The sequence below is a fragment of the Phytophthora sojae genome (assembly GCF_000149755.1).
Source record: "Phytophthora sojae unplaced genomic scaffold PHYSOscaffold_6, whole genome shotgun sequence".
NCBI classification, from domain to species: Eukaryota; Oomycota; class Peronosporomycetes; order Peronosporales; family Peronosporaceae; genus Phytophthora; species Phytophthora sojae.
This window is the reverse complement of record NW_009258120.1, coordinates 273,811-301,309: the sequence shown is the minus strand read 5'-3', so window position 1 is coordinate 301,309 and position 27,499 is coordinate 273,811. Positions and strand designations below refer to the sequence as shown.

The 27,499-nt window shown below is 54.5% G+C and overlaps 10 protein-coding genes across 10 annotated transcripts; 4 read left to right on the top strand and 6 right to left on the bottom strand.

Moving 5' to 3' along the window:
* Positions 1 to 1,898: 1,898 nt before the first annotated feature.
* PHYSODRAFT_316402 (hypothetical protein) lies at positions 1,899 to 3,117 on the bottom strand (the record flags this gene model as incomplete). The annotated part of the gene is made up of 4 exons (XM_009531976.1): positions 1,899 to 2,503; positions 2,560 to 2,632; positions 2,717 to 3,000; positions 3,027 to 3,117. 4 exons carry the CDS (start codon positions 3,115 to 3,117, stop codon positions 1,899 to 1,901), a joined length of 1,053 nt encoding a protein of 350 aa, XP_009530271.1.
* Positions 3,118 to 5,691: 2,574 nt separating this feature from the next.
* On the bottom strand, positions 5,692 to 6,096 carry PHYSODRAFT_513602 (hypothetical protein; the record flags this gene model as incomplete). The annotated part of the gene is made up of 1 exon (XM_009531975.1): positions 5,692 to 6,096. A coding segment is annotated over one exon (405 nt), but the record flags the coding sequence as incomplete, so codon positions are not given.
* A 1,291-nt stretch (positions 6,097 to 7,387) lies between these two features.
* On the bottom strand, positions 7,388 to 7,801 carry PHYSODRAFT_510520 (hypothetical protein; the record flags this gene model as incomplete). Its single annotated transcript, XM_009531974.1, has 1 exon — positions 7,388 to 7,801. One exon carries the CDS (start codon positions 7,799 to 7,801, stop codon positions 7,388 to 7,390), a length of 414 nt encoding a protein of 137 aa, XP_009530269.1.
* A 1,306-nt stretch (positions 7,802 to 9,107) lies between these two features.
* PHYSODRAFT_423469 (hypothetical protein) lies at positions 9,108 to 11,443 on the bottom strand (the record flags this gene model as incomplete). Its single annotated transcript, XM_009531973.1, has 2 exons — positions 9,108 to 9,331; positions 10,111 to 11,443. Coding segments are annotated over 2 exons (1,557 nt in total), but the record flags the coding sequence as incomplete, so codon positions are not given.
* Positions 11,444 to 11,688: 245 nt separating this feature from the next.
* Positions 11,689 to 12,327, bottom strand: PHYSODRAFT_414520 (hypothetical protein; the record flags this gene model as incomplete). Its single annotated transcript, XM_009531972.1, has 1 exon — positions 11,689 to 12,327. A coding segment is annotated over one exon (639 nt), but the record flags the coding sequence as incomplete, so codon positions are not given.
* A 1,680-nt stretch (positions 12,328 to 14,007) lies between these two features.
* Positions 14,008 to 14,547, top strand: PHYSODRAFT_561767 (hypothetical protein; the record flags this gene model as incomplete). Its single annotated transcript, XM_009531971.1, has 2 exons — positions 14,008 to 14,311; positions 14,414 to 14,547. 2 exons carry the CDS (start codon positions 14,008 to 14,010, stop codon positions 14,488 to 14,490), a joined length of 381 nt encoding a protein of 126 aa, XP_009530266.1. The 3' UTR covers positions 14,491 to 14,547.
* A 149-nt stretch (positions 14,548 to 14,696) lies between these two features.
* PHYSODRAFT_513162 (hypothetical protein) lies at positions 14,697 to 16,534 on the top strand (the record flags this gene model as incomplete). The annotated part of the gene is made up of 2 exons (XM_009531970.1): positions 14,697 to 15,035; positions 15,113 to 16,534. 2 exons carry the CDS (start codon positions 14,697 to 14,699, stop codon positions 16,532 to 16,534), a joined length of 1,761 nt encoding a protein of 586 aa, XP_009530265.1.
* A 110-nt stretch (positions 16,535 to 16,644) lies between these two features.
* On the bottom strand, positions 16,645 to 18,587 carry PHYSODRAFT_302695 (hypothetical protein; the record flags this gene model as incomplete). The annotated part of the gene is made up of 5 exons (XM_009531969.1): positions 16,645 to 16,667; positions 16,893 to 17,387; positions 18,009 to 18,129; positions 18,225 to 18,389; positions 18,462 to 18,587. 5 exons carry the CDS (start codon positions 18,585 to 18,587, stop codon positions 16,645 to 16,647), a joined length of 930 nt encoding a protein of 309 aa, XP_009530264.1.
* A 906-nt stretch (positions 18,588 to 19,493) lies between these two features.
* On the top strand, positions 19,494 to 21,792 carry PHYSODRAFT_302694 (hypothetical protein; the record flags this gene model as incomplete). Its single annotated transcript, XM_009531968.1, has 4 exons — positions 19,494 to 19,829; positions 19,884 to 20,004; positions 20,626 to 21,120; positions 21,473 to 21,792. 4 exons carry the CDS (start codon positions 19,494 to 19,496, stop codon positions 21,790 to 21,792), a joined length of 1,272 nt encoding a protein of 423 aa, XP_009530263.1.
* Positions 21,793 to 25,627: 3,835 nt separating this feature from the next.
* Positions 25,628 to 26,395, top strand: PHYSODRAFT_510888 (hypothetical protein; the record flags this gene model as incomplete). Its single annotated transcript, XM_009531967.1, has 1 exon — positions 25,628 to 26,395. The coding sequence occupies one exon, from the start codon at positions 25,628 to 25,630 to the stop codon at positions 26,393 to 26,395; it is 768 nt and encodes a 255-aa protein (XP_009530262.1).
* Positions 26,396 to 27,499: the final 1,104 nt, after the last annotated feature.

Sequence of the window (27,499 nt, the reverse complement as noted above, 5' to 3'; positions counted from 1 at the left end):
AATCTGGGTAGAGTTAAGCACATCCTTTCCATGGAAGTGAACTATATTCCTGGTAAAGTGTTGTGTATTTCCCAGACGGCCTACATTGATCGGGTACTGGAGCGCTTTGGCATGAGTGATGCGCATCCAGTGGGTTCGCCGTTGATGCAGAATGAGCAGTTACCTCCCGTGGAGACGGACGAGAGTAAGATTAACGATCCGAACATCCCGTTCCGAGAATTGGTGGGAGCATTGCATTATCTGGTGGGTTGCACACGGTCTGACTTGGCCAATGCAGTGCGGAGTCTCTCAAAGTACAGCAGCACATACACCAAGGAGAACTACATTTGCGCAAAGCGAATTTTGCGTTACCTTCGTGGTACATGGACGTATGGCTTGGTGCACCGGAAAGGAAGTGAAGTTCTACCACTGCAGATCGATGCATTTTGCGAAGCTGACCACGCTAATTGTCCGGATACGAGTCGGTCAGTTACTGGCTATCTACTGCGATTAAACGGGTATCCATTCCTGTTCAAGAGTAAACAGCAGGACAAGGTGACCACTGCCACATGCGGTTCCGAGCTTTTAGCTGCAAGCATGTGTGTTGAGGACTTGATCTGGGCACGGAAGTTGATGAAAGAAATTTACGGTCAAGCTCTGCCGTGCTCTACGCTTTATATGGATAACCAAAGCACTATCAAGGTGGTCTCGGAGCCTGGTAACTACAAGAAGATGAAGCGATTCGCGAAGAAGAGTCGTCAAATCGCCGAGTTCGTGGAGAGCGGCAAGATCGAGGTGCAGTATGTCCCTAGTGGGGACAATGTTGCCGATATCTTCACGAAGGCGTTGGGACCTAATAGGTTCCAGAGTCTGCGTCAAGCGCCGAACGTTGAAGACGTGTCAGTAGCTTTGGAAGCCCGAGCAACAACGCAGGTCCAGCTTTCGCCGACAGCTTGTTCTTTCGTTTTTCCTTTGGTATAAACACCTAACCCACACAGCCACAAACTTTCAATTTGCTGATGTCAGGTTTCAGCCCAGTCAACTTCTCCGTGGGCGTCATTCCCTTCAGTGCTTTTGTCGGCGACAAGTTGTCCACCTCCACCACGTACGGCAGGACTTCAGTCCAGAACACATTCGGCAAATTGGCACTATGCATCACAGCGCGCATCTTGTTCACGAGAACTCCATTCATCTTCTCGACGAGACAGTTTTCTTGTGGAGTATACGGGTGAGTGGGGATGAACTCGATACAGTGCTTGTTCAAGAACGCGGCCAGTTCATTACTCATATACTCTCCCCCTCCGTCGCTCGTGAACCGGGCGATTCGTTTGCCATCAGCAACTATCCCCCCCCCCCGATCAGCCGCAGTGTGTTGCCAGCAGCTTCACGCTTGTGCCGCAGGGCATAGCACCACACGTAGCGTGAGCCCTCGTCGTGAATCAACTGGAAGTAGCGCATCGTCCCGACACCCGGCAAATATCTGCCCATGTCACACACATCCGACGTCATACGCTCGAAGCTCACCGTAGTGCGCTTATCCGTATGGTCACCGAACGTCATTCTTCGCCTCTTGGCCGACATGCAGCTCAAGCATTTCAGCTTCATTCTCAGTTGATCCGAAGGGATGTCCATTCCCTTGACCACATCATGCTTCGCCATGTACTTCAGTGATGCCTCGTTGAGATGGGCCAGAAGCTCGTGCCAACGCATCAACGGACTCGCATCGGCGTTCACGTTCGATATCACCACCGCATTGTTCTCGCCAAAAGTCCCATTGTTCAACCAGTAGTGTTCTCCATGAAAGATGAACTCCAAACATTTACCATCACGCGTCAAAAACATTTTGCAAGGCAGCTCATTCGGAGGACTAGTGGTCAACACCCAACTTGATTTCAGCAAGAGACCAAGACTGAGCAAATTCACTGGACCAGTGAAGGGGAAAACTCCACGTTATCGAGCATTAGTGTCAACTCGCTCTGGCTCAGCACGTCCACAGCAGTAACCACCACAGACCCGCACAAACTTCCGTGTGTAATGCCACCATCCCACACCTTGAATGTTGCCTTGGACTTCTTCAATCGCGTGAACAGCTCGCGCTCAATGCAAACATGCGACGTGGTGCCCGAGTCCAGCATCCAGTCACCACTCGTACCGAGCCGACCTTCCTTCATCGCCATGCCGACGAAAGATTCACTCTCCGAACTACTGCTGCTACTGCTCTGCTCGTCCCGGTCTACTCTAGCCACAAACCGCATGTAGCCCATTGCACCAGTAGTCGGTGCACTACTCTGCTTGGGTCCACCACCGTCTCCGTTTCCGCCCTTGTCCTTCTTTTTCTTCTTCTCCTTACCATGCGTGTTGCTCTTCACTTGCTGGGCCTTTGACTGCTTGTTTTTGTAGTGCCAGCAATCCTTCCGCATATGACCCAGCTTGCGGCTGTGATAGCAGCGAATGGCACGACGATTGCCAGCTCCAGTGGTCTGCACAGGTCCATACGGCCCTGGTCCAGGTCCAGGAGGTGGGCCTTGGCTCGATTGCCGGTTGAAGTCTGGCCCACTTGCATCACTACCGAGCTGCCACAACTCGGTGCTCCACTATTTGCAGCTGAGTCTGTAGCCATCTTCTCCATTTCATCACGAGAAAGCAACGCGTTCTTCACTTGTTGCAAGGTTAAACACAGACCTTGCCGGTAAGAGAAGTCAAACTGAGTCACAAGTTCCCGATGCACCGCACAAACTCCCATCAGCAGCAGCTGAGACATCTCATTATCATGGATCTCAAAGCCAGGCCCCATGTGCTGCAGTCGCTGACGAAGCGAGTTCATCTCTTGAATGTAGTCCGCCATCTTCTTCCCCGGTGTGTAGGAATGCGTGTACAGCTCGCGCTTGAGGTGCACCGCATACGAGAAATCTCGCTGCGTCTTCTCAGCGGTCAGCGTCTCCCACATCTCCTTCGCTGTGTCGAAGTTGCACACTTTCTGCGCATCTGCACCCTTCACACCACGTATGATTGTCTCCATGGCTAGTCGATGCGGTCATCAAAATGACGCTGCAACAGTGGGTCCGTCTCATGACGGCGTTCCTCACCAGTCACCACTCCCCACGAATCCCTCTGCTCCAAGTACAACTTGAGCCGCATCTGATAGACTTCTAAGGTATCGTTGAACTTGGGTGGCTTGCTGCTGCCAAGTGGTTTGGGCACTTGAATCACAGGATTAGCAGGTAGCTGTCCACCACGTTGCCCCTGGGGCACTGCACCCACCACCGTCGCAGGCTGGCCAACAGCTCCCGAAGCCACTGAAGGCTGCCCTCCAGACGGCCCCGATGCCGCTTGTACCATCGTCGGCTGCCCCGGCGTGTTCGATCTCGAGCCTTGTCCACTCGGGCTCACGTTCTGAATTCCTTGACTCGACACGACTTGATTTGGATCACTGCTCATTTTAGTTCCGTCCAGAAGCCTTCTTTGGGCTCATAGCCTAGCAGACAGGTCTCTAGCAGAGCGCAGGCTGGATCCTGCTGCGTAGGTGGCCTTGCAGACGAACACCAAACGAATATCTCGCGTCACTTAGCTCAACAGGAACCAAAACCAGAATGCTTTCATTGTTCTCTTTCTCCTACCGCATACTCCCACATGCAACGTGTTGTACACGAGGAGGGAAAGCTGTCGGACATGCACTACAGCAACTTCAACAGTAAAAAACCCCTTTGGTCTGTCGCGTCCCAGCTATCGGCGCGCAGATCTTCTTGCCTCGCGTCCGACCTGGCTCCAGCATGAGTGAACCTCGCAGCATTCATCAACTCGCAATGTAGCCATCGGGGTCAGCCGATTCCTGCTAAACGACTCCGAGAGTTCATCCAGAAAGGAATCGACCACACGGAGGACGCTGTCGTCGACGTCTAGTTGAAGGCATTCCCGACACACTAGACGCGCGGCAGTGAAAACTGGGAATGCGGGCTACTCGCTTGCGTCCACCATGGCCGGCCAATTGACTGCTAGTGCTTCTCGAACAGAATCTTGAATAAAAAACGTGTATCCCGTCCCATACCGTTAAAATTCCAACTGTCCGACCAAGGAGTCCAACCAGTACCGGTACTGAAGCAAAACATTTTAGTGACATCTATTTCATTATAATGACATCTCAACTGAATCCCCTTCATTCATTCATTCAGCTTCGGAGTCGGACACAGCAGCGGGCAGCGGCAATACGGACGAGTGCTCGGGCGTGGAGAGGACCCCCGGGCCAGCAGGACCAAGAGCAAGACGGGCGTCGGCGGCAAGGAGGACAGCTGCATGGACTCGGGCGAGGTGATGGCGCTCGAGGCCAGCAGTAGCAGCAGCTCGGGGGTGGTGCCGCGCGGGGAGGTGGAGGTGCAGAAGGTCGTGCGGGGTGGTGGATGCGTGGACAGCAGCGTGACCTCGGGTGAGGTGATGGCGCTCGAGGCCAGCAGTGGTATGTTGAGAGTGGCCGACGGCGTTGTGAGCAGCTGCTGTCAGTGTACGTACATGCTACCAGTTTCTCTTCTACCTGGTTTCAACTGCCCTGCTTCTATTTGCTGGCGTAGCTGCGGTGCATATGTACTTACCCGCGACGGTGCCTCTTGGTGGAGGAGCAGCATTCGCTGCAGACCGGTTCGAATCCGGTCATCGTCTTTACTTAATTGTGTTTTATATTGTTGTGCATCATGATGTATGGTTTACAGGTTTGGTTGTAGTCGAATGAAGGTTGTGTGGAGTAGCGCCCTCGCAGAAATCTCGCGAATGCGATCTCGCACAAACTCGGCGCGTCTGGATAGCGGTCGCGCCGAGCAAATTATTCCCGGTTGTTGGAGTAGCGTATCTTCGAAATACAGGCCCAAGTCTTTGCAGGCTTCGGAGTTGGGGGTTCTTGTGTTGACGCTTGTTCCTTGTCGTAGGGCGTCGAGCCTTGGGCGTGCGGCGTTATCGGGCCGGCGTTTCCTTGGCGTTCCCGTCGGGCGTGCGGCGCTATCAGGCCGGCGTTTTCTGGGGCTTGTGTGGCGTTATCGGGCCTACACGGGGTCTTGTGCACGGCGGTTATCAGGCCAGTGCGTCCTTCGCCTAGGCAGCGCGTTATCGGGCGCCCACCAAAACGGTATACGTTTAACGTGCCTTTGTTCCAGCACGGGGTTGAGGGGGTGAGCACCCGAACCAGCGGGCGACGGGGGGCCGCGATATCGAGGCGGCTCTGCTTGCCGACGCTTGGTAGTTCCCCTGGAACCGAGGAGATCCGGAGGTCTTTGTGGTTCAGAGAAATTTCGGGACTGAGTCCTTACCCTATCCTATGTCCTTGCTACTGGCTACACTGTACTACTGCTTACTAAGCCTACCGCTCTGGGCCTATCCCTACTTCGGTCGTGCTTGCACTGCCGCGGTTTGCGTGGCGCAATCAAGATCTTACCTCGGCGCGTTTTGCTCGGCGCGTCTTGCTCGGCGCGTTTTGCTCGGCGGGGTTTAGGGTCGGCGCGTTTTGCAGAACCGGGTGCGCTGGTCGACCCGTCGGATGATTACGCGTCGCACTGGATTCTGGCACCGTGTCTCACGGCCCATCACCCACGCCGACTTTCCCGTCGAGCTTGGCCCTGCGTCGCGCCCATCAATCCGCGTCGCGTTCCATCAGCCGTGTCGAAGTCCATCACTCGCGTCCCGGCGCCTTCTTCCTCCGGCGCCCGGCGCACCCACTTCTTCCGCGGGGTACTACACCACAGTTGGAAGTGCGGCGGCAGGGGGTGGATCAACGGTGGCACCATTGGTGACGCGTTCGTGGAAGTCAGTGATCAGGGCATCGAGTTTGCCGGTCTTGTGTAGCTTGCGCAGAGCCTTCAACGCGGTGCCGGCAGCGAGAGCCGGAGATCCGTTTGCTTTCAAGAAGGCGAGAGCGTTCGCTTGCGCTTGCTGCCCCATGTTGAGCACCTCGTTCTTGAACGCAGAGGCGGCTACGTCTAGTGCGAAACCATTCGGTAAGAACAGCATCATGTATCCTACGGCGTGTCTAAACTCGTGCTGTGTTGTCTTTTTGACAGAGCGTGATGCGTATACACGAGGCTCGGCAGTGAACCACTCATACCAGAGTGCCGACAACGACTGCGAACCTTTCTTCTTCGGGCGCACGGACTTGGTGGCCGGTGGCTGCACGGTGACAGGGCTCAGCTTGAAGCTCCTTCAAGCGCGTTTGGTGCTGCTACGTCTGACTGTGCTCGAAGCTGCTCCTCCACTGCTAACAGTCGTTCATCAAGCCGTTTGTTTTGCAGAATGAGGACATCGATCTGCTCCGACTGGCGCTTTAACAGCGCTACTACAGCTGCGGACTGGGCGTCATTGGCATGCGGCTCAACCTTGGGGGGCGGCGGGGTGAAGGCACGCCGGATTGTTTCGCTCCAAGCCAGCACCTCCGACTCTCCTATGGCCCGAGCTTCCATGGCTTCTCGCATCCGGAGAATGAAGTCGCTCTGGTCGGACAGGATCAGCATGTCGGGGTAGTGCATCACGAGTGTCGCTATCAAGACATCAGCTACACCGTCATCAAGATTGAGTGCTGTGTCGTTAAACCCCAGCGTGCTCGAGAAGACTAGGGCCTGCAGTTTACCTGCGCGCTCACGGATGGGGTCGTCGAGTGCACACAGCGAAGGAAGGCGGGCACCTTCCTTCGGCTTCCATCCGCTCAGAACGCGGGCAACGTTTTGGTCGGCTTGCGTGGTACCCAGCATGTACCCAAAGGCTTTGTTGACACGGTCAAGTTGCCAGCCTCCCCGCTCGATAATCCAGTTCTCGGCCAGGCTTCCGTCGTTGGCGTGCATGGCCGCACCGCGCCGAAACGAGTGAGAGGTAAGTTCTGGGGTAAGTCGAACGTCCGTTGCTGCGGCAATATCTTTGACTCTGACTAACAACCGGTTCACATAGGCTTGCGCACCAGGGACTTTAGGCTTCCCCGACACCTGCTCGGCTTCGACCAGTGCTGTCGGGTCATCATTAGCCTCAAGGAGCTCCACCAGGCTGAGCTCTTCAACGTCCTCCACGTTAGCGGCACTCCGTTTCGTATCCACGAACTGCGGGAACATGCGCTTGCACGGAGCCTTCTGCATTAAAAGTGCTGCAGCTATAGCGAATAAAGGGCATGTTAAAAAGTTTTTCGGGTCTTTGAACAGCGAAATTCCTTGGAGAAAAGCCGTTTTAACTCTCTTGAAGCAATGGAAGAGTACGCCACCTAATAATGCATAGTTTTTATCATAGAAACATAAAACAATGGCAATAATTATTCTTTCAAGACTTACCAGGAAGAATTGAGAGCTGATGTTTCTCTAGCTGCTCGGCATCAGAGCTACGCCTGTACAGGTACCACATCGTGACGACAACGGCAGCGTCGAGGCGAGATGGTATCCGCCGAATCCGACGTTTACAGCAGTCGAACTATATTTTCTAGATCTTGTTTGGAACACGGTGTGGCCATCTTTTCCAGCGCACCGTCCTCGCGGTTGCTGCAATACTTTCCAAGCCCAGACAGGATTTTTTGCAGCTGTGGTTTCACGATTGCTCCCTGTTGTGGATACTTATCCAGCAACCAGTTTTTCACGTTTCCGAAATACGCAAGACACGTATTTGTTGATAACACTTTGTCTGTCGATCTAGCTAGGGAGTATGCATACTTATCTAACATGATTTTCAGCACCTTACCGGTCTTGTCGGCGCCAATAAGCTTATGAGCGGCGTCGGTTGTTACGTTCTCACATTCGAGGAACGCGTTGAAGGAGTTGAGAGCCGTCGTTCTTGACTTCTTGCTGTTAGCTGGAGCAAGGGAAGCGATCGACATCGCTTTTGCGCTGTTGGATACAGCTGCCTGGGTTGGAAACTTCACGATATTTTTAGAATATGTGTTTATATGAGAATTTGTATAGCATAAGAAATATTCTGTAAAAATTCCAAGCAAATATGGTCGGATCGGTTGGAATGCTGGACAATTTCTGTAAGACCAATCATTGGATAAAAATATCGTAACCCGGCACTTTCATTGGTAGACTTCACAAGTAGGGGATGACATGGACAAGCCTTGGTTAAAATAGATTGGGTATTATACCATACAGGCTACTTTTCTCTAAGAGATTTTTTTTCTTGGGCAATGTTTCACGAAGATAAAAAAAAATTGAAGACGTCGTCATCCCCCATAAGCTTTTCCTTTCCACCCTTGAAGCTTTGAACTTGGCAGGAGCAGGAGTGACGGCTCTTGTCTGTGCAGAAGCTACCACCGAGTTGGCCACATCCTACCACGGAAGTTGTCGCTGAAGCTGCATCTAACGGCCAGTTGCACCTCTCGAAGTGGTTGTGGGAGAATTATCACAGTATTTGCTACTGGGGAGGAGGCTGGGGCCATCCGCAACCACCATCAGAGCATAGCGGACTGGTTATGAGAAAGTGTTGCGCTTTGACCTGAATGTGCCCAATATCTCTTAAAACCCCGCAGCAGAGAGCGGAAATCTAGGGATCTGCTCGAAAACTTCGACCTGAATTAGCGATGCTTTCTGAATATTCTTTCGCAGGAAGTCCTCAGTGGATCAGTTGTGATTGAGTTTAACAGAGCATACACTGAAATGGAGCCGAAGTTTGATGAGGTGACATACATAACACGAGTTTGCGCGTGCAAAATACTGATCCAAAGCAACCGTTCAGAGATAGCTCGTCATACTTTGTTCAATTCACAGATCCTATCCAGCTCGACTCCTAAGAATATTTTAAGTTAGTGTAAGTAACCCCAGAAGCTGGAAAGGATCAGGTTCTCGTTTCTCCCTCATGTATAGAACACAGAGCTCCAGTAGATCCCTCCCCCCCCTTATTCACCAGCAATGACATACCGCGAGAAAACCTTGTCTCGACTTACCAGCTCCCAGTTATTTTGCCGAAGCCAGTCGCAGACGTGCCAGTTCCACGTCTTCATTTCGAGCATACAGCCCACCAGCGCAGTAGGAGCTCGTGCCACCAGCCACTCTAAAACTGCCACGCGGCTTGAAACTTCGCTCCTTGACGGAACGCCCGGCATTCCGGAAATTCTGAGAACATGAAAACCGCCGTGTCGAGCCGTTCGACTTGCTGGAAAGCCACTCAAGTGCCAACGGCGAGCACCGCTCGGAGCGATTCTTGCTCAGCCACTTGACCACCTTCAGATGGTTATTCGAAGCTGCGCCATCCATTGCAGTCGTAGTGCAGCCCTCATCTCGGTTGGAATGCAGCCATTTTACCACTTCCAAGTGCCCGTTTGTAGCTGCAGCGTCCATTGCATGAGCAGTGCATCCTTCTCGACGGTGTTCGTGCAGCCACTTCACCACCTCCAGATGCCCATTCCCGGCCGCTCCGCTCCGTCCATGGCTTCAGTAGTACAGCCTTCGTCGCGGCAGCTCACGGATGACACCGTGGACCGGCTGTGAATGTCTGCGTCGCTGCGTGCGGCGGCGTATTGCGGCGGCGTATTGCGGCGGTCTTTTGACCGTCAGCCGGAAGGCGGGACCTGTGGGGGGGGGGTCCACGGTGGTCTACATGTAGCCCATCGCGCCGTTTCCCATTACAAACCAGGCCACGGGTGACGCCGTGGGCCCTCCTGGTAGTCATAGCCAACAAAGGTTGCGTGCGATACTGGCAGGTCACCAGATCGTCGGGTGTGCGGCACTCCAACGTGCGCACACCCTCCACAGCACTCGTAGTGACGCGCGGGAGCATGCTGTCAGTCAACGTGGCCTGCGCTACATGGAGCTGGCTGCGACGGGGTGTCCACTCATGGTGCACTCATGGCGCGGCGGGGCGAAGAAAATCGCAGTGGCAGAGACCCAGATACGGCTGACTCGGGGAAGGTGACGACACGTCGCCGCATAAAGCGCTGCTGGGGCGCTCGCTGGTGGCCTGCAACACATTGGGAAGAAGGAACGCAAGTCGGCCCAGGAAAATGCAGTGGAGAACTCAAGCTTCGGAGGGCAGGCGCTGCTGAAGGAGCAGCGGGACCGCGTTCGCTGTCCGCGGTACCAAATCGACGGAAGTCGAGTAGACCGTTTCAACTATTCGGCGGGGCATCGGGAGATATGAGCTCGGTGTTGACGGTGGATGCGTCGGTCGTTATCTTAGTTAGGATAAATGAACTCAATCTAACCTCAACCTTGAAATGAAATGAAATACAGCCTTCGTCGCGGTTGTCGTGAAACCACTCCACCACATCCAGGTGACCACGGGCAGCAGCCGCGTCCATGGCTCCATCGTGGTCGAAATCTTGATGTATATTAGCGTGCAACCACTTGACCATGTCCAGGTGACCGCGTCTAGCGCAACTTGTCATCGTGTCCGGCCGGCAACCTTCCTGTTGGTTTTCGTGAAGCCACTTTACCACTTCTAGATGACCGTTTACGGCTGCCCAGTCCATTGCTAACGACGTGCAGCCTTCCGAGTGGTGAGTGTGGAGCCATTGCACCATTTCAAGATGCCCGTTGGCAGCAGCTCCATCCATGGCGTACAAGGTGCAGCAGGCGCGAGTGTTCTCGTGGAGCCACTGCACAACTTCCAGGTTCCCTGCGTGGGCAGCGCCGTCCAAAAGTGAGTCACTGCAATGATCTGGCACTTTTTCGTGCAGATACATGAGCACGTTGAGGTGTCCCTTGTCCGCAGCTCGCTGGAATGTGCCACCTGCGTCCTCAACCCCGTTCTGCTCGACGAGCCACTTGATGATGTTCAAGTGGCCATGCTCAGCAGCCACCTCCAGAACTTCGACAGGTTCTTGCACTAATACGCGACCGAAAACAAACTTGAGCATGTCCAGATCGCCATACTCTGCTGGGCATAGATAAATGTATCCTGACTGGACGGCAGCATCCAGGTCCTCACGCGAAAGATTGTCCAGAAACCATCGCGTGACTTCCCACTGGCCTTTCAACGCTGCAGCATTCAGAGCGTCCACACTTTGGAACTCGTAGTTCTCAAGGAGCCACTGCACGATCCCCAAGTTGCCGCACTCTGCTGCAGGCTTGATCAAGTACTCGGCGCACTCAGGTCGAAGCGTAACATTGGCTCGTAACCAGTCCACGACGTCTTGGTGCTGGTTGCGGATAGCCCCGGCCAACTCTACCCCTCCCCAGTAGCAACTGCTGCGGTAGTTCTCCCAAACCCACTTCAAGATGAGGAACTCTCCGGGTAAATAGCTCTCTGCGACCCATTTCAAGGTTCTCATGTCCCCGCGTGCCGCTGCTTGGCCCGTCACGGCGTTGACGTCCCACCGGCGGAGAAACCAATCCTTCGTCTTGGACTTATGGTCAGCCAGGTACTGGAGAAGACGCAGACTGCCGTCCGACATCTTGTAGGCGGCAGTCAGTGTCAACGACTCGGAGAGCTCGTCCTGGAAGGAATCGATCTCTCGCAGCACGCTGTTGTCCCCAATCACGTGGAGACGTTCGCGACATACGAGCCGCGCGGCAGTGAAGACTGGGAAGGTGGGCCACTCGCTCGTGTCCACGCAGCAGGTCTGCGGGTTGTTTGCAAGAGCAGGAGTCGGCACCTTAAGCTTCTTGTCTTGGCGTATCATTTTGCTAGTCTTGGGTGTTTTGCCACTATGTAGTTGTTGACGGAAGTCACGTATTTACAGCAACCGAATGTTTTGGAATCGTCTAGCGCACTGCACCGATTAATCGGCAAACGCACACGTCTGATCTCTACCTACGGCGCTTAGAATGGCCAAGCCCTCTCGAGCTTGTGACGGAAGTTGCCGTCGTTCATGGGCGTGTTGGCCTTGCCAAAGTGCACTGCGTTCAGAGCCCTGCGGGCGTCTTCCGTCATCTGCTCCCACATGATGAGGTCCTGGAACGTGCCGGCCTTGTCGGTGGTGTCCAGCGCGTGGTTGATGGGCCAAGCGTGTTCGTAGTTGACCTTGACACTGTTGCCGTCCAGGTTCTCAGGAGGAGGAGACGAGTACTTCTTGTAGCCGCTGTGAGCCGACGCCGAAATACCGAGAATCTTGGGCTCCGGGACGTCCGGGTTGTTGATCCACACGACGACGTGCTCCCAGTCGTGACGGTGGCCCATTCTCGACGACGGCGAGTCCTTGGGGAAGTACCACGAGTACATGATGGCCCAGACGTCATTGAACCAGCCCGCGCGTCCGTAGACCTGCGAGCCGTGGCCGGAGCCTCTGCATCCGCCCTTGGGGCTGCCGGAAGTCTGAAGACCGCCGCTGGTCTCGCCCACATCGTTCACAGCGGGGTATGGGACGCACCCTGTGGCAATTCGGATCTGCGGTTTGAACTTGATCGCGGCCTTTTCCGAGATCGTGACGGGCTCCGGCTGCGGGAACGGCTTCACTGCGTCGTGGTTGATGGTCTTCGTCACCCACGGAGCTGGTGGCGGGGTCGGAGCCGGAGTCGGTGCAGGGGTTGGTGGAAGCGTGGGTGCTGGGGTCGGGGGCTCCGTTTCACGTGGGTTTCGTCTCGTTGGCTTGATGGTCACATTGGGCGTAGCCCTCGGGTACTTAGTAGCTAGCGCCTCCTTAATGTCCAGGTACTTCACAGTCGGCTTGGGCGTGTTGATCTCCTCTTGCTCTTGCTGTTGGGAGGCATCTTGCTGATGAACGACCTCTTGCTCTTGCTGCTGGACGATCTCCTGCGTTTGGGACGCGTCTTGGCTTTGGAGCACATTTTGAGCTTGGGCTGCAGCAAGGAGCGCTGCAGTCAGGAAGACGAAGAACTTCATGCGGCGAGAGACTCTGTCGGGGTTCTTCTCCGCGTCTGGCTTGAAAAATCGACAAGTGAGAGAGAGTTTCTCAAACGGCAACAGACTGGCACGAGCTTCGCAAAGCGCGTGATCCGGACTCGACCGTTATCCACTGGGGCGATGCACACATGTGCAGTACGCGGGCGAGCCAATCCCAGCCGCGATCATAGGAAGACTTTTGTACGTTACCGGCAGTGTGTGCCTTGTTTTCGCATGTTGCACAAGGATCCGTCGTATTGTGTACGTGCAACTTGGCAGGGTTCTATAGTACAGTCGATGATGCTTTTTGTCGGAAAGCCTTGAATGGGATAGCACATCGTGTGAACAACGACTTTTGTTGAGCATAATGTCGCCAAGTCGTTCAGTCTCTATGTACAGGTTTTTAGAATCTCGATCCGGTGATCGCATCTTAAGAGTTAAGGTAAGCCAGCTGTAAATTATGCACGGCAGGGAGGGCGTCGACGTCGTCGACTCGACGACACTCCGGCGGCGCTCACAGAGATTTTCTCTGCTGTATCAAGTTGAATATCGCGCACAGGGTAAGTAGGACCGTAGGGTGGACAGTGTTGAATCGTTCACGGTGCACTCCCTCGATTGCTTCCTCCGCGTCATTTGTACTTGTCGCTCGTGGTCAAAGTCACGGAACCAGCGCCTGACACGAAATGCTTGCTGTGCCCGACGCAAGGAACAAAGCCAAATCGCGATGTTCTTTTCGTTGGCTAGGCATGGTAAAGTTAGTCCAGCGCGATTAATCCACGTGGACAGATGAGAGGCAATGTGCCCATCCGTCGTCGAAACCATTTGTCGATCACGTCCCGACCGCGCCCGTTAGTGATCGCTAGTTTTGACGACGGAAGGAAACGCTCGGCGATGCGTGCTCGACAACAGTATTGAAGGCTTTAATACTCTTGTGCTTTTAATTTTTAGCCCACCATGGATCATGCCGAAGTGACACGCACATCGTTGAAATGGCGTCCTCCGTTCTTCCCGATGTTTCGTCATGCAGAGGAGCAAAGCGCCGTGCGCAAGTCCTGTATGGAACAACTTCTTTCGGAATGCCACACCGTAATCTACTACTCCTACGTTACGATGTGGACCACAGTTGCCACGACATTCTATTGGTGCAACATTTATACTCCATTGGTGCAACATTTCCATTGGAGCGACCTACCAGCAAAGCGGCGGATATTCATCAAGAGCTCCCGAAGGACGTCGCCACCATGGTCAGCGCTGCCGCTCTTGCGCCTGCGTCTCTGCCTGCATACCGACCTCCTTCATCTCCTTCTAATGTTGCTGCTGTCTCTGTGTGTGTGGACATCGCTCCTCGCCTGTCGACAGCCAGGATACGAGGCCGAGGAGACCATCAAGCGCATCAAGAGCCACAAGGGCGTGCAGGCCGTGCTCATCGTGAACCAGGAGGGCGTGCCCATCTACTCGAGCACGAGCGACGAGGAGTTCGCCATGGACCACGCCGCGCTGATCTCGCAGCTGGCGGCCAAGGCCAAGTCCACGATCCGCACGCTGGACCCGACCAACGACATGACTTTCCTGCGCATCCGCTCCAAGAAGCACGAGATCATGATCGCACCAGGTGCCGCCGCTGCAATGTTATCCTGGGATAGTCTGTGCTGCCAGATCTAACTTTCTGCTGCGCCTGTTGCCGCTGTTGTTGTTGTTATTGCTGCTGCTGCAGACAAGGAGTACGCGCTGATCGTGATCCAGAACCCGAACCCGGGCGCCGAGCTGGACAACAACGACGCCAACAACTAATGCACTTAGGATACCGCCTACAAACACGTTTAATATCACTCAACCGTCTTCACTCGACAGCTTAGAGCCCTATTAGCAGCTCTACAGCGTTGAGTTTTTTTAGTCCGGTCTATTTTCCCAGTTTTTGGTCGTGCCAAAACTATCACGAATAAGCGAGGGGTGGACCATTTTGCCCACTTATTTTTGCCGATCCAAGCAAGACGAAGATGGCGCCCCGAACACCTCGCAGCTCGCTCAAGAAGCACGATGCGGCCGCCGAGTCGAGGGCGCTCAAGGCGCGGCGCCAGCGCACCACCACGCAGGTGCGCAAGGACAAGCGCCGCGCCGCCGTGCAGACCAAGCGGCGCCGCCTCATGTCGGCCGACCAGCCGCCGCTCACGGGCCGCAGCATCGCCGAGCTGGTCAAGATCCTCGGGGACACGACCAACGCATCGGCGGCCCAGAGCCAGGCGCGCTTCGAGACGCTCAAGGAGATCCGCGTGCTGCTGGCCACGCACGAGAACGACTACGAGGCCGTGGAGCAGATCATCGAGTCCGGGGTGCGTGTCCGGGCTGTAGTGTCCAATTGAAGTGTCCGGCTGACGGAATACTGTGTCAACGGGGCAATTGAGTCGGGACGCAGTTGGGATTGTGTGCTTATTTGTGGTGTCTTTGCGTTTCTTATTTGTGGCAGATTGTGCCTGTTATGGTATCGCTGCTCAACTCGGCCTCGCCGCTGGCCAGTGCCACCCGCACGGGCGGAGAAGTGTACCGCGAGATTTTGTGGTGCCTTACAAACATTGCAAGCGGCCAGTACGAGCACACGAAGTTGGTGCTGCCGGCTGTACCCCGCCTGCTGCAATTCCTGGAGGGATCCAACCACTCGCTGGCGGAACACGCCGCCTGGGTGCTGGGCAACATTGCAGCGGACTGCGAGGAGTTCCGCCAGCAACTCATCGCCAACGGAGCGGTGGTGCCGCTGGTCAAGCTGCTGAGCAACCCAAGCGAGAAGGAGCTGGCCAAGACCAGCGCTTGGGCGCTGTCCAACCTGGCTCGAGGGTTCGAGACGCCGGCCAAGCCGTTCGTCGACGCCGGTATCATTCCGGTGGTGGTCAGCGGACTGTCTCAGCCCAGCTCGCCTGCTACTTTCTCCGAGGATATCGTGGTCGAAGTGGCCTGGCTGCTGAGCTTCTTGACCGCACGCGAGGAGGAGTACCTGAAGCTCATGCTGGAGAACGGACTCGTGGATCTGCTGTTGCCCTACTTCTCCACGAACAACGAGCTGCTGCTGACCCCAATCCTGCGTGTGTTTGGCAACATTTGCTGCGGCTCACCGGACCACCACACGGACGAATGGCAGATGCCGTACGTTCGACGCTTGCTCAGCGCAGACTCGGTCGTGTTGCCGAAGTTGCACAAGTTCCTTCAGCCCGCTGCGGCTGGAGCGCAGCAAAAATCTCTGGCTGCTGAGGCAGCGTGGGTGATCTCGAACCTGGCTGCGACCGAGGCTCCAGTTGTGGAGCTGCTCATGCAGGCACAGTTGCTCCCGCTTCTGGGCCAGCAGTTCAAGGACGGAAGCTACGAGGTGCGACGCGAAGTGGCGTTCGCACTGACTAATATCGCGCTTACTAGTGCGGCGCACATGGAGAAGGTGCTAGCGCTGGACGTCCTCAAGGGTTTCTTGCACCTCCTGACTGTGGCAGACGTGGCTATCGTCGGCAACTCGCTGCGGCTCATCGAGAACGTGTTGCGTGTGGCCCCTCGCGGAGTTTCGCTGGTTGAGGTGAATGAGGGCATCGACGCGCTGGAGACCGTACAGTTTGAATGTGGAGAAGAGCACTTGTCCAAGTGGGCCGCTGCGCTGGTCAACGAGTTCTACGGAGAGAATTATGGCATTAACTCGCCACCAAATGCTGCTGGAGTCCCTGCTGGATTTGGCTTCGCTTCTGATGAACCCATGCAGTTGTCGTTCGGTGCTAACAACGCTGGTCCGCAGCAAGTGGCCCCGGGCCCTGGCGGTCGAGGCCGTGGTGCACACATGACCACCCCCGCGTGGAAGAAGTAACAAGGCCGTTCAAGACGAGATGTTGGTGACAGCTACGCACAATCGGTGCTAATATCCTCCGGTCGGTTGTTAGTCGTTCGCCTGGACCTTGACATTCCCCACTATTGGTATCACAATTCCACGCAGAATTCTACTAACATCGCTGTAAGAGCAGAAAAAAATATTTTCCCATGGTACGACACTGAACATCTACTTGGTACATCGTGCACTTGAACTTGACGGCAACGCACACACTTGAAACAGAACAAAAAACAAAGCTTCGGACTCCTGTTGCTTCACTCGGAGCGGAGCATGCGGTAGCCCTTCTGGGTCGTCGCGTCAGTGCCGGCGGTGCCAGAAGCGCTGACGCCGGTTTTACCGCCGCCGTTGCCGGTCGCAGTCGTCGTAGCCCCACCAGCGCCAGTGTCAGCGGCTCCTCCCACGCTGGTGCTCGCACCGGCCTTCGCGCTAGCGTCAGCATTTCCGGTCGCTCCACCACCAACGCCAGCACCACCAGCCCCTCCCACACTGGCACCAGCATTAGCGCCGCCATTTCCACCGACGCCCGGTGTGCCGCCGACACCGGCAGTCCCACCCACACCGGCACCGGCATTGGCGCCACCGTTGCCACTGACACTCGCGGTTCCTCCGACACCAGTGGATCCGCCGACACCTCCGCCGACACCGACACCACCAGCTCTTCCGACGCTAGCACCAGCATTAGCGCCACCATTGCCGCCGACACCAGCAGTTCCGCTCACGCCGGCACTTGCAGTGGCGCCTGCGTTTCCGCTAGCACCGGCGGTTCCACTCACGCCGCCACCAACACCGGCAGATCCTCCGACACCGGCAGTGCCGCCAATACCAGCGTTTCCTCCAACACCAGCTCCAGTGTTTGCCCCGGCACTTGCTCCAGCTCCGGCAGTACCTCCGACTCCAGCGCCACCGTAAGCGTTGCCGAAACCTCGGCCGTACAGGCCGGCGCTAGCGCCGCCGTAGCCGCCGCTGTAACCATTTCCGTATAGACCGGCACCGCCAGCTCCGTAGAGACCCACGCCACCGTGAAGACCGGCGGCCAGGAGTCCGAATGTCTGTGCGGCCTCTTGCTCGGCGTGTGCACCAGTCGAGAGGGCCACAGCGGCGAGGCACAAGGCGGCGATCTTGCTGCTGCTGAACATGTTGGTCGAGTCGCTTGTGGTTGAAGAGTCTTCGAATGCACAGGAGCTGCTTGTTGATGTGAGCTCGAGTGAGTGAGTTGGGAAATGAGTCCGAGGCAGCGCGACGCAGCTTCGGCCGGAAGCCCGAAGACGTCGGGGTCTCGCTCGAGACGTGCCAAGTTAACGTGGCTGGGCTCAGCCGATAGTCGGTGAAGATGCTACTGGATACGTCATGTCAAGTGCAGGTGCTGCCTGCCTCGATCGACCCACGCGATGACCAGCTTCCCCAGCAGGTATGCCGGCACCCAGCAGCATGACTGCTTTAACCGTTCGCACACCATGTGAGACTCGCCATCCGATACGACTGATCCAAAGTGCGCCGCATATGGACTTGATTTGCGCCGAAATGGGTCGTCCTCCTGAACGGTTCGAATGAATGCTAGCAACGAAGCCGAACGCCTAAAACAACGGGTCGTTTTTGTAGCCGACCGGCGAGTCGGAGAAGCTTCGTACGCCGCCGTGTCTGGTTCGGGCGTGTCCATTACGACAAATACCTTGCAAAGCTTTGCCGGGGATCGCAACTTCAACTTGGCCAATACCAATATCAGTATTAAATGTGCAAGCCCGATGCCAACATCTCCAGATGCCAAAATGCGGTGGTAAACACCGCAGTCGACAGTGCTGTTGCTGCCGTTGGGTGATCGCCCTGGAACGGACTTCTGTCACGAGTACTAGTGTATGTTGGATCTGTACATGATGGCACAAAGGTAAGTGCCCCCAATGCAAGTGACTCTGAATCCGAAAAACCTGCTGCTTGCAGCCCACATTGTGGAGCGGTCGAGTAGTAGAAGCGCGAGTTGGAAAACTGGATTGATGCGCATGCTTGCAGGGTGCTCGGACAGCAGAGTGGTATCCATCAAGACACTGACGTGGTGGCATCAGTGTACCGACTCGAACAGCATCACCGGCTCGAGCTATTATAGTTAACTTAACACCAATTGAGTGCACGGTTTCAATTTATTGCACGATATGCATTATTAGCCAATGTAATCGATCTATTAGACATTGTGATGTTTGGATTGGCCTAAAAGCCGATAATCAAATTTGTGCGCGACAGTTTTACATGTAGTATGGAGCAGCTTCCGACAAGGGCCTCTAAAAGTTTTGCGGTAAGTATTCAACAATGACTTTGGAGGGTGTCAGTGTGCTTTATCACAATCACAAAGCGGCAAGAAAGACATACATGTCTTAACAGGCACCTGTGCTATCAACAAGTACATGCCCATACTGAAACCAAGATTAATTATGGATCGTGCACTAAAATGATCACTGGCTTTTATTGCTCCTTGTGCCGCTACACTTCCACCTATAGCTTTGCAAGGACGGTTTATCTTACAGTTAGGAATATGCTCCTGGTATTGTTCCTTATTCTGTAATACGCCATGACCCGAATAGCTTCTACTCAACCATCCTTGTGCTGTCGTAGGCAAATTCCGAAATGACCCAAAATCGCGCACTCAATTGGTGTTTTAAGTTAGCATGGAAAGAGTAGATTGCGGTCAAATAGCTTGGCGCGCGCGATCATGTAAAACTTGGACGAACGATTGGTACATGTAGTAGAACTGTTCGCCTTTTGCTGAATTGGATCCCAGACTACGACTGACGTTGCTGTATCCCGCGCGGCATACATTCTTGCATCGAAGAGGTCTACAAGTCGATGGATACCAATGTAACTAGTATTAAGTTACTGTCGTTGATATAAGTGCGCTCGATAAAATTATGTATCGATGCACAGGCATCAGTATCTATCGTACTTCCAAACCATGCTCTCACTATTCGGCTGCTCCGCGATTGAACTTGCAGCAGGTCTATCGGAACCGGACTCGCACGGTTTGAGCACTTTTTCTCGTGTATCAAGGCGTGAAGATCAAACAGAACTTGTACTCGTGACAGAAGTCCGTTCCAGGGCGATCACCCAACGGCAGCAACAGCACTGTCGACTGCGGTGTTTACCACCGCATTTTGGCATCTGGAGATGTTGGCATCGGGCTTGCACATTTAATACTGATATTGGTATTGGCCAAGTTGAAGTTGCGATCCCCGGCAAAGCTTTGCAAGGTATTTGTCGTAATGGACACGCCCGAACCAGACACGGCGGCGTACGAAGCTTCTCCGACTCGCCGGTCGGCTACAAAAACGACCCGTTGTTTTAGGCGTTCGGCTTCGTTGCTAGCATTCATTCGAACCGTTCAGGAGGACGACCCATTTCGGCGCAAATCAAGTCCATATGCGGCGCACTTTGGATCAGTCGTATCGGATGGCGAGTCTCACATGGTGTGCGAACGGTTAAAGCAGTCATGCTGCTGGGTGCCGGCATACCTGCTGGGGAAGCTGGTCATCGCGTGGGTCGATCGAGGCAGGCAGCACCTGCACTTGACATGACGTATCCAGTAGCATCTTCACCGACTATCGGCTGAGCCCAGCCACGTTAACTTGGCACGTCTCGAGCGAGACCCCGACGTCTTCGGGCTTCCGGCCGAAGCTGCGTCGCGCTGCCTCGGACTCATTTCCCAACTCACTCACTCGAGCTCACATCAACAAGCAGCTCCTGTGCATTCGAAGACTCTTCAACCACAAGCGACTCGACCAACATGTTCAGCAGCAGCAAGATCGCCGCCTTGTGCCTCGCCGCTGTGGCCCTCTCGACTGGTGCACACGCCGAGCAAGAGGCCGCACAGACATTCGGACTCCTGGCCGCCGGTCTTCACGGTGGCGTGGGTCTCTACGGAGCTGGCGGTGCCGGTCTATACGGAAATGGTTACAGCGGCGGCTACGGCGGCGCTAGCGCCGGCCTGTACGGCCGAGGTTTCGGCAACGCTTACGGTGGCGCTGGAGTCGGAGGTACTGCCGGAGCTGGAGCAAGTGCCGGGGCAAACACTGGAGCTGGTGTTGGAGGAAACGCTGGTATTGGCGGCACTGCCGGTGTCGGAGGATCTGCCGGTGTTGGTGGCGGCGTGAGTGGAACCGCCGGTGCTAGCGGAAACGCAGGCGCCACTGCAAGTGCCGGCGTGAGCGGAACTGCTGGTGTCGGCGGCAATGGTGGCGCTAATGCTGGTGCTAGCGTCGGAAGAGCTGGTGGTGTCGGTGTCGGCGGAGGTGTCGGCGGATCCACTGGTGTCGGAGGAACCGCGAGTGTCAGTGGCAACGGTGGCGCCAATGCCGGTGCCGGTGTGGGTGGGACTGCCGGTGTCGGCGGCACACCGGGCGTCGGTAGAAATGGCGGCGCTAATGCTGGTGCCAGTGTGGGAGGGGCTGGTGGTGCTGGCGTTGGTGGTGGAGCGACCGGAAATGCTGACGCTAGCGCGAAGGCCGGTGCGAGCACCAGCGTGGGAGGAGCCGCTGACACTGGCGCTGGTGGGGCTACGACGACTGCGACCGGCAACGGCGGCGGTAAAACCGGCGTCAGCGCTTCTGGCACCGCCGGCACTGACGCGACGACCCAGAAGGGCTACCGCATGCTCCGCTCCGAGTGAAGCAACAGGAGTCCGAAGCTTTGTTTTTTGTTCTGTTTCAAGTGTGTGCGTTGCCGTCAAGTTCAAGTGCACGATGTACCAAGTAGATGTTCAGTGTCGTACCATGGGAAAATAACGTTTCGCCACTACAGCTATGTTAGGAGTTGCGTGGAATTGTGATCCCAACTGGCGAATGTCAAGCTTCAGCCGAACAGCTACGGCCGACTGGGGGATATAAGCACCTATCAAGCGTTGCTGTCATCAATTTATCGTCTTGAACAGTCTGGTAGAGGGCCTATTACTTTATGCACGCAAAGGTGACCATGTGCACACCCCGATCGACCTCCGGGGCCTGGGGCAACTCGCTGTGGACTGCTGTCGAACGCGGGGTTCTTCACCAACGGCTCCTACAGATTCTGTTCGAAACCGCCTCAACACCACCATCAACGACGCCTCGAATCACTTCATATTACCCGACACTAGCTCGCGCCCATGCTCGTGGACGGCTTCGGCAAGTTTCCGAGCAAGTCCGAGCTTACTTGAACTACTGAACCAGGCCTACCGACCAAGGCCGGACGTTTGCTTTCGGCAGCTGTACAGTTCAACATAGCTCACACATATAATAGCAGCAAATGCGCTGGACGTACACGCATAACGCGCTAACTTGTACGATTCCTTCTCTTTTGATCAGTTTCATTATACCCCATTACTCAGATTAGTCATTTTTGACTGAGGCGACGTAAGTTTTCATGGCATATTTTGAACAGCTACCGGGTACGGACAGGAGCGTTGCGAGAGTTGGCATCTTGCCACGAATGAATCCACGGCCACTGGCAATAACTTGTCGAGTGAGTGCTCGCAGGTGTCCGTCGACAGCGACCACAGAAAGCACGCTTCAAGTTGATTGAAGTGTCCGTAGCATTAGCAGATCATGCTGCTGTGCTGTCGACAGTTCAACCGAAACAGTTGAGGGACCGGAACTTGCGTTACCTACGCGCATCTACATATACATGTACCTGCTGCTGTTAACAGTCCACGACACGATCGAGAGGTTTTTTCTAACCCCTACATGTTTTGGTATCACAAAAACCGTCTCGCTTCCCTGATTGCGAAAATGTGCGTCTCACTGTTTAGCACGGCGTCGTTTCCACAGAAACAGCAGCCAATTTTCCCTGATTTATATAATAACCACCCCTTAATAGGTGCGCTGATTATAAATATGCCTTGCATTTGGGCCAATCATTACCACCCCTATGATTTTTCTCGGCCAATGACAAGGCAGCGGATTAGTCGCAGAGTCATGATCGTAGAGAAATGATACTCTGGACGGATGCTCGTTATCCTCACTCTTCTACCGATAGATCGAAAGATGACATACAGGGCTACAAATGTATCGGATCATATTTCTTAGAATCAGTGTCTAGACTTACTTATGGATATCTAAAATATTAGCTAGTGTAGTCATCACTAGCACTGCTTTCGTCGCTCTCGGAGCTGTCCGAATCCTCGTTTTCACTGCGGCTATCATAACTTTTGATCTGAGCATTCAGATCCACCAAGTGGGCTCTTGCTTTGTCAATGCAGCCTTGAACAGTTTTCGACGACCAAGTTTTGAAAGCTGTATCAAGCCGACTTCTGACCTGTTGGAATGTAGTATCCTTGGTGTACTGGCGCCCAACTTCTCCCTTTACATTTGCCCACACATACTCAATCGGCTGTAAATCTGAGTAGTGTGGAGGCGTGAACACTACTTGTGGCCCTTCTTCTTCGCCATAGTCACAATCTCTGGCTCTACGTGCTCAGCAATGTGCCGTGACAACTTTTCCCACATGATCGCCCTTGTATCAGATTCAGCGTAAGGCAAGCCATACAACTTACAAGCAGCCTGCATGTCGGATCTCCGACTCCCTTTTCGGGGGGTGTTGGGCGGCAACTTCTTGTGATATTTTACGTTATTCATCACAATGCGGCAGTGGTGCGGTTGGCGGTCTTCCAGACAAACGAGCAACGTTTCAATCCAATTTTTGAAGTAGTCATGATTAAACATCCCGTGATAATCCTTAGTTTGCTTGCCTCCCTCAAAAATGTCAAGCGTCTCCGGCAAAAACTGTGCTTTGTCAGCCTCAGTATGATCGGCATCCGGGAGGTTACGGTGTTTGTCGATAATGGCAGCGATGAAGCAAAATCGGCGACCCTTTTGTTTCTCCTTTATCACTTTGGGGTCCGTCGGGTCATAAAGAGAGTCATTATGACTGGAGTAGTTGTGATGTATATAACTTTCGTCGAGATAAACCGTTCGAACGCGATCGGCACTTTCACATGCCATCATCTGCACGTAGCTATCGCGCTTAGCTTCGTTTTCAGCTGACAACCGATATGTCGACCCTTTCCGCTTTACCCGCTTGAAACCACATCGTTTTACGAAGCGTTGGACGGTGCGGAGCGCTGAGGCCGTAGCGGCACTGTCGGTGACGTCGACGACTAACAACTCTTGCTGTATGAGGTGGTGTATGACGTCCTTGGCTACCGTGCGCTCACGAATCGCGCTGCGCTCACGAATAAACTCGCGCACAGACCTCTCCATATCAACAGTCGCCAATATACGGGACGGCTTCTGCTCACGATTAGATGGCGCCGATGCCACGGGTAGAGACCGATACTTGGCAAAGTCATTCCAAATCTGACGGACTGTGTTGGCTGAGTGCGACAACAGACGGCCAACTTTGACTGCGAGTGGCTCTTTCTGACGTAATTTGACAGCGCCAGACTTCAAGTTGGCTGTGACGATGAGGACGTCAATACGTTCCAGGAGCGTGAGAGCTCTGCCGCGGTTATTGCCGTTTCCAGATATTTTGGCCAACTCATGCTTATTATCTCGTTAATAATCTCGATTTTAATCCAGCCAGCTCTTAATTAAGACCTAGGTCTGATTTGTATATCTCGCCAGTACGGTCTAAGATCCGAGCTTGGGGCTCTGTTTTCTTGACCAAGGCAGTTTTCTACGACTTGGAAACACAGAAATGCCATTGTATACGGGCCAAACCGAGTTTCTGGGCCTAAAAGCGGCCCCCAGCAAAGCATAAAGCTAAATCAGCCCTCGCCTATCTCGTGTCCACTCATATTTAGAGACAGGCGTGGTCTATTTTAGAGGTTTATTTTAGAGGGCAAAGTATTTGCAAGCGGCAATATCTGTTGTGTAAGTTTGAGCTTCTGCGATGATTTCCGCCTCGGCGTCAGGAGTCTCAGTTCGCGCTCTTTTGGAAGGAGGCATCTCGATACCAGCGTGCTTGCTTCGGAGCGGTAAAGTGGCTCAGTTGTCATCGAACTACACAACCCATATTTAGGTTACGGTAACCCCGATTTATCTGACAAAACGATACTGTAGGCAATACCTAATTTGGCGGGGTACAAGTTTATCCAGTCAAAATAGCCGGATATCATTGGATAATATACAGGTGTGGGTAGGTGACGATAAATGTGCCCTTGCTGCTCTGTCACAAGACGCGGTCTATCCATAGCTCTTCCAGCATATTATACACAGCACAATCCAAAGCAGCTCTGAAAATTTGAGTCAAATTGCATGTAATCCGGAAAAGTTATAGCAAAAACACCTCTCGATGCTGTCGCGGTCTGTAAACTACCAGGATGTCGATGTAGTTGTACTGTACTGTACAGCACTTCACGTCGCGGTGGCATGGGGCCTCGCCACTCCAAGCATGTGTCGAGTACGATTTCGCATGCCACACTGCTGCTTACGACCGACATTTAAACTGCGATCGTGCACGCCGCCAAATTACTCAAGTGGTCGACGGGTGAGTTGCTGTGAAGTCCTCCGAATTCTTCGCACCATCCCATTTGCCAAGCGCATCTGGATAGCTCGCAGAGCTCTCTGGCGAGCTATCCAGAATTCTTCGCACCATCCCATTTGCCAAGCGCATCTGGATAGCTCGCCAGAGAGCTCTGCGTTCCTGGCGTCAAATGCGTTAAAAGATTCTCCATGCGGAAAGCTCGCACTGCTCCTACACACCACATTGGCATTGTGAGGATAGAGAACGCGATGAGCTTCACTATTGAGCCACTGATTAATCGTGAGCTGCATCTGGAAGCCAAGCATTCGGTAAGTTAATAGCCGCTCTACCGTCCACTCGTTGACTCCACTTTTCAATTCTCCAAGTCGCGCACACAACGACTCTCCAGTTCGAAGAGCCAACATGAAGCTTGGTGCATTCTTCACCACCCTCGTTCTCGCGGTCGCCACTATCCAGACTCAAGGTGCCTCCCAGCAGCAACAACAGGACCAGCAGCAGCAACAAGAACAGTGGCAGGATTCCTCCAATAACCAAGAGCAAGAGGAGATAAACACGCCCGAGCCAACGACAAAGAACCTGGGCTTTAAGGAGGCGATCGCCTCCAAATTCCCGAGGCCTACGCGTAACGTGACAACCATGTCATCGAGTCCCGAGCCACGTCAGGAGCCCCCGACGGAGGCACCCACGCTGCCGCCAACTCCTGCACCGACCCCCGCTCCGACGCCGCCGCCTGCTCCGTGGCACCCGAAGACAATTGGTCACGACGAGGTGAAGCCCTTCCCTCAGCCTGATCCTGTGACGATCTCCGAGAAGGCTGCGGTCAAGTTTAAGCCGCAGATCGACATCGTCACGGGATGCGTCCCTTACCCTGCTGTGAACGATGCGGGCGAGACCAGCGGCGGTCTTCAGACTTCGGGCAGCCCCAGGGGCGGTTGCCGTGGCTCCGGTCACGGCTCGCAAGTGTACGGGCGCTCGACGTGGATCAACGGCGTCTGGGCCATCATGTACTCGTGGTACTTCCCCAAGGACGCGCCGTCGTCCAAAATGGGCCACCGCCACGACTGGGAGCACGTTGTGGTGTTCATCGACAACCCGGACGTGCCCGAGCCCAAGATTTTGGGCTGTTCGCCGTCGTGGCACAACGGCTACAACAAGTACGCCCCGTGCCCGGCCAATGTCATCGACGGCACGAGCGTCAAAGTCAAATACGAGCACTCGTGGCCGCTTAACCACGCGCTGGAGACCACCACGAAGCCTGGTGCGTTCCAGGACCTCATTATGTGGAACCAGATGACGGACTTTGCACGCAGAGCTCTGAACGACACCAAGTTTGGCAAGGCGAACACGCCGATGAACGACTGGAACTTTCTGCCAAAGGTCGAGAAGGCCTGGCCGTTTAAGTAGAGTGCTAGTAGCGGCATAATATATGTGAAGGTGATCTTCCCCAGTGGTCATTGTAACGTTATGTCAATTAGTCATTATGACCACACTCCAACAATGCCGCCTCCAACAATGCACGCGGGTTTCTACTTCCTGAGTAATTCGAGGCAAACACTTTGAGTGTCGAACCATCGGCCAGGAGCACGCACTTTTGAGAGAGTCGTCGCGGTGACAATTCTTGCAAGACGACAAGGCGTCCTGCGAGTACAATTTCTAGCCGACACCGTAGGGACTTCCGTGACAGCCAGACCCGAACTCAGCTCTCTACGCTTCACTCACTTATGCGAAGGGAAATACTTGGCAAAGAGGAAGGGGGTCTCAGCCTGAACTGAGATCTCTGCGTTGAGCTGTTGACCAGAATGCAGCAGCTTGTCATGGCTAAAATGGCAGCAACTATCGATCAACCTTGTAGTCGCGAAATATCGGAACTGATCAAGAGGAAGCACGTCCAAAGCGCTTTAGATTTCTTACACTGGAGGCTGTGCCCGAAGATCATGACGGTTCCACCATGGTGCACTATGAAGCCGACCTTCCCATCCGCTTGCGAGAACCAACCCCAAGATTGCGGCATTGGAGGCAAGACACTGGGGCGATTACTGTATGATGGACTACCTACCATGTACGGATACATACCTTTTGCCGGGCAACGTCTTCAGACACGAGGAGCTTACGCCAATGCGTGCATCTGCTTCGTGCTCTTGCAACGGGGGTCGACTGTCGATTGCGGTCGGCAATGCCGCGTGAAAGTTGCTCCTCGGACCTTCCCCCACGGAATCTCGGCCCCAATCCCTCAACTCGAGTACCCAATCTACAAACAACGTCGAGGAGCAAGAATCGTGGTCGGTCTGTCAGGTAGGCCTGAAACACTGACGTCGCCGCCGGCGCGAACGAAATTCGTCGCCCGCTCTCTTGCGTTGTCGATGCGCCGTGAGCCACAAATGGGCGCAGCTGCGCGCTTGATTCCTGGCCTAGAAAGGGCGGTACAGCTTCTAAATCTTCCATTTCGGGCGGTACAGATTCTAAAGATGCGCCGTTTCTAAGAGCCTGCAGATTCAATTAACAAACGTA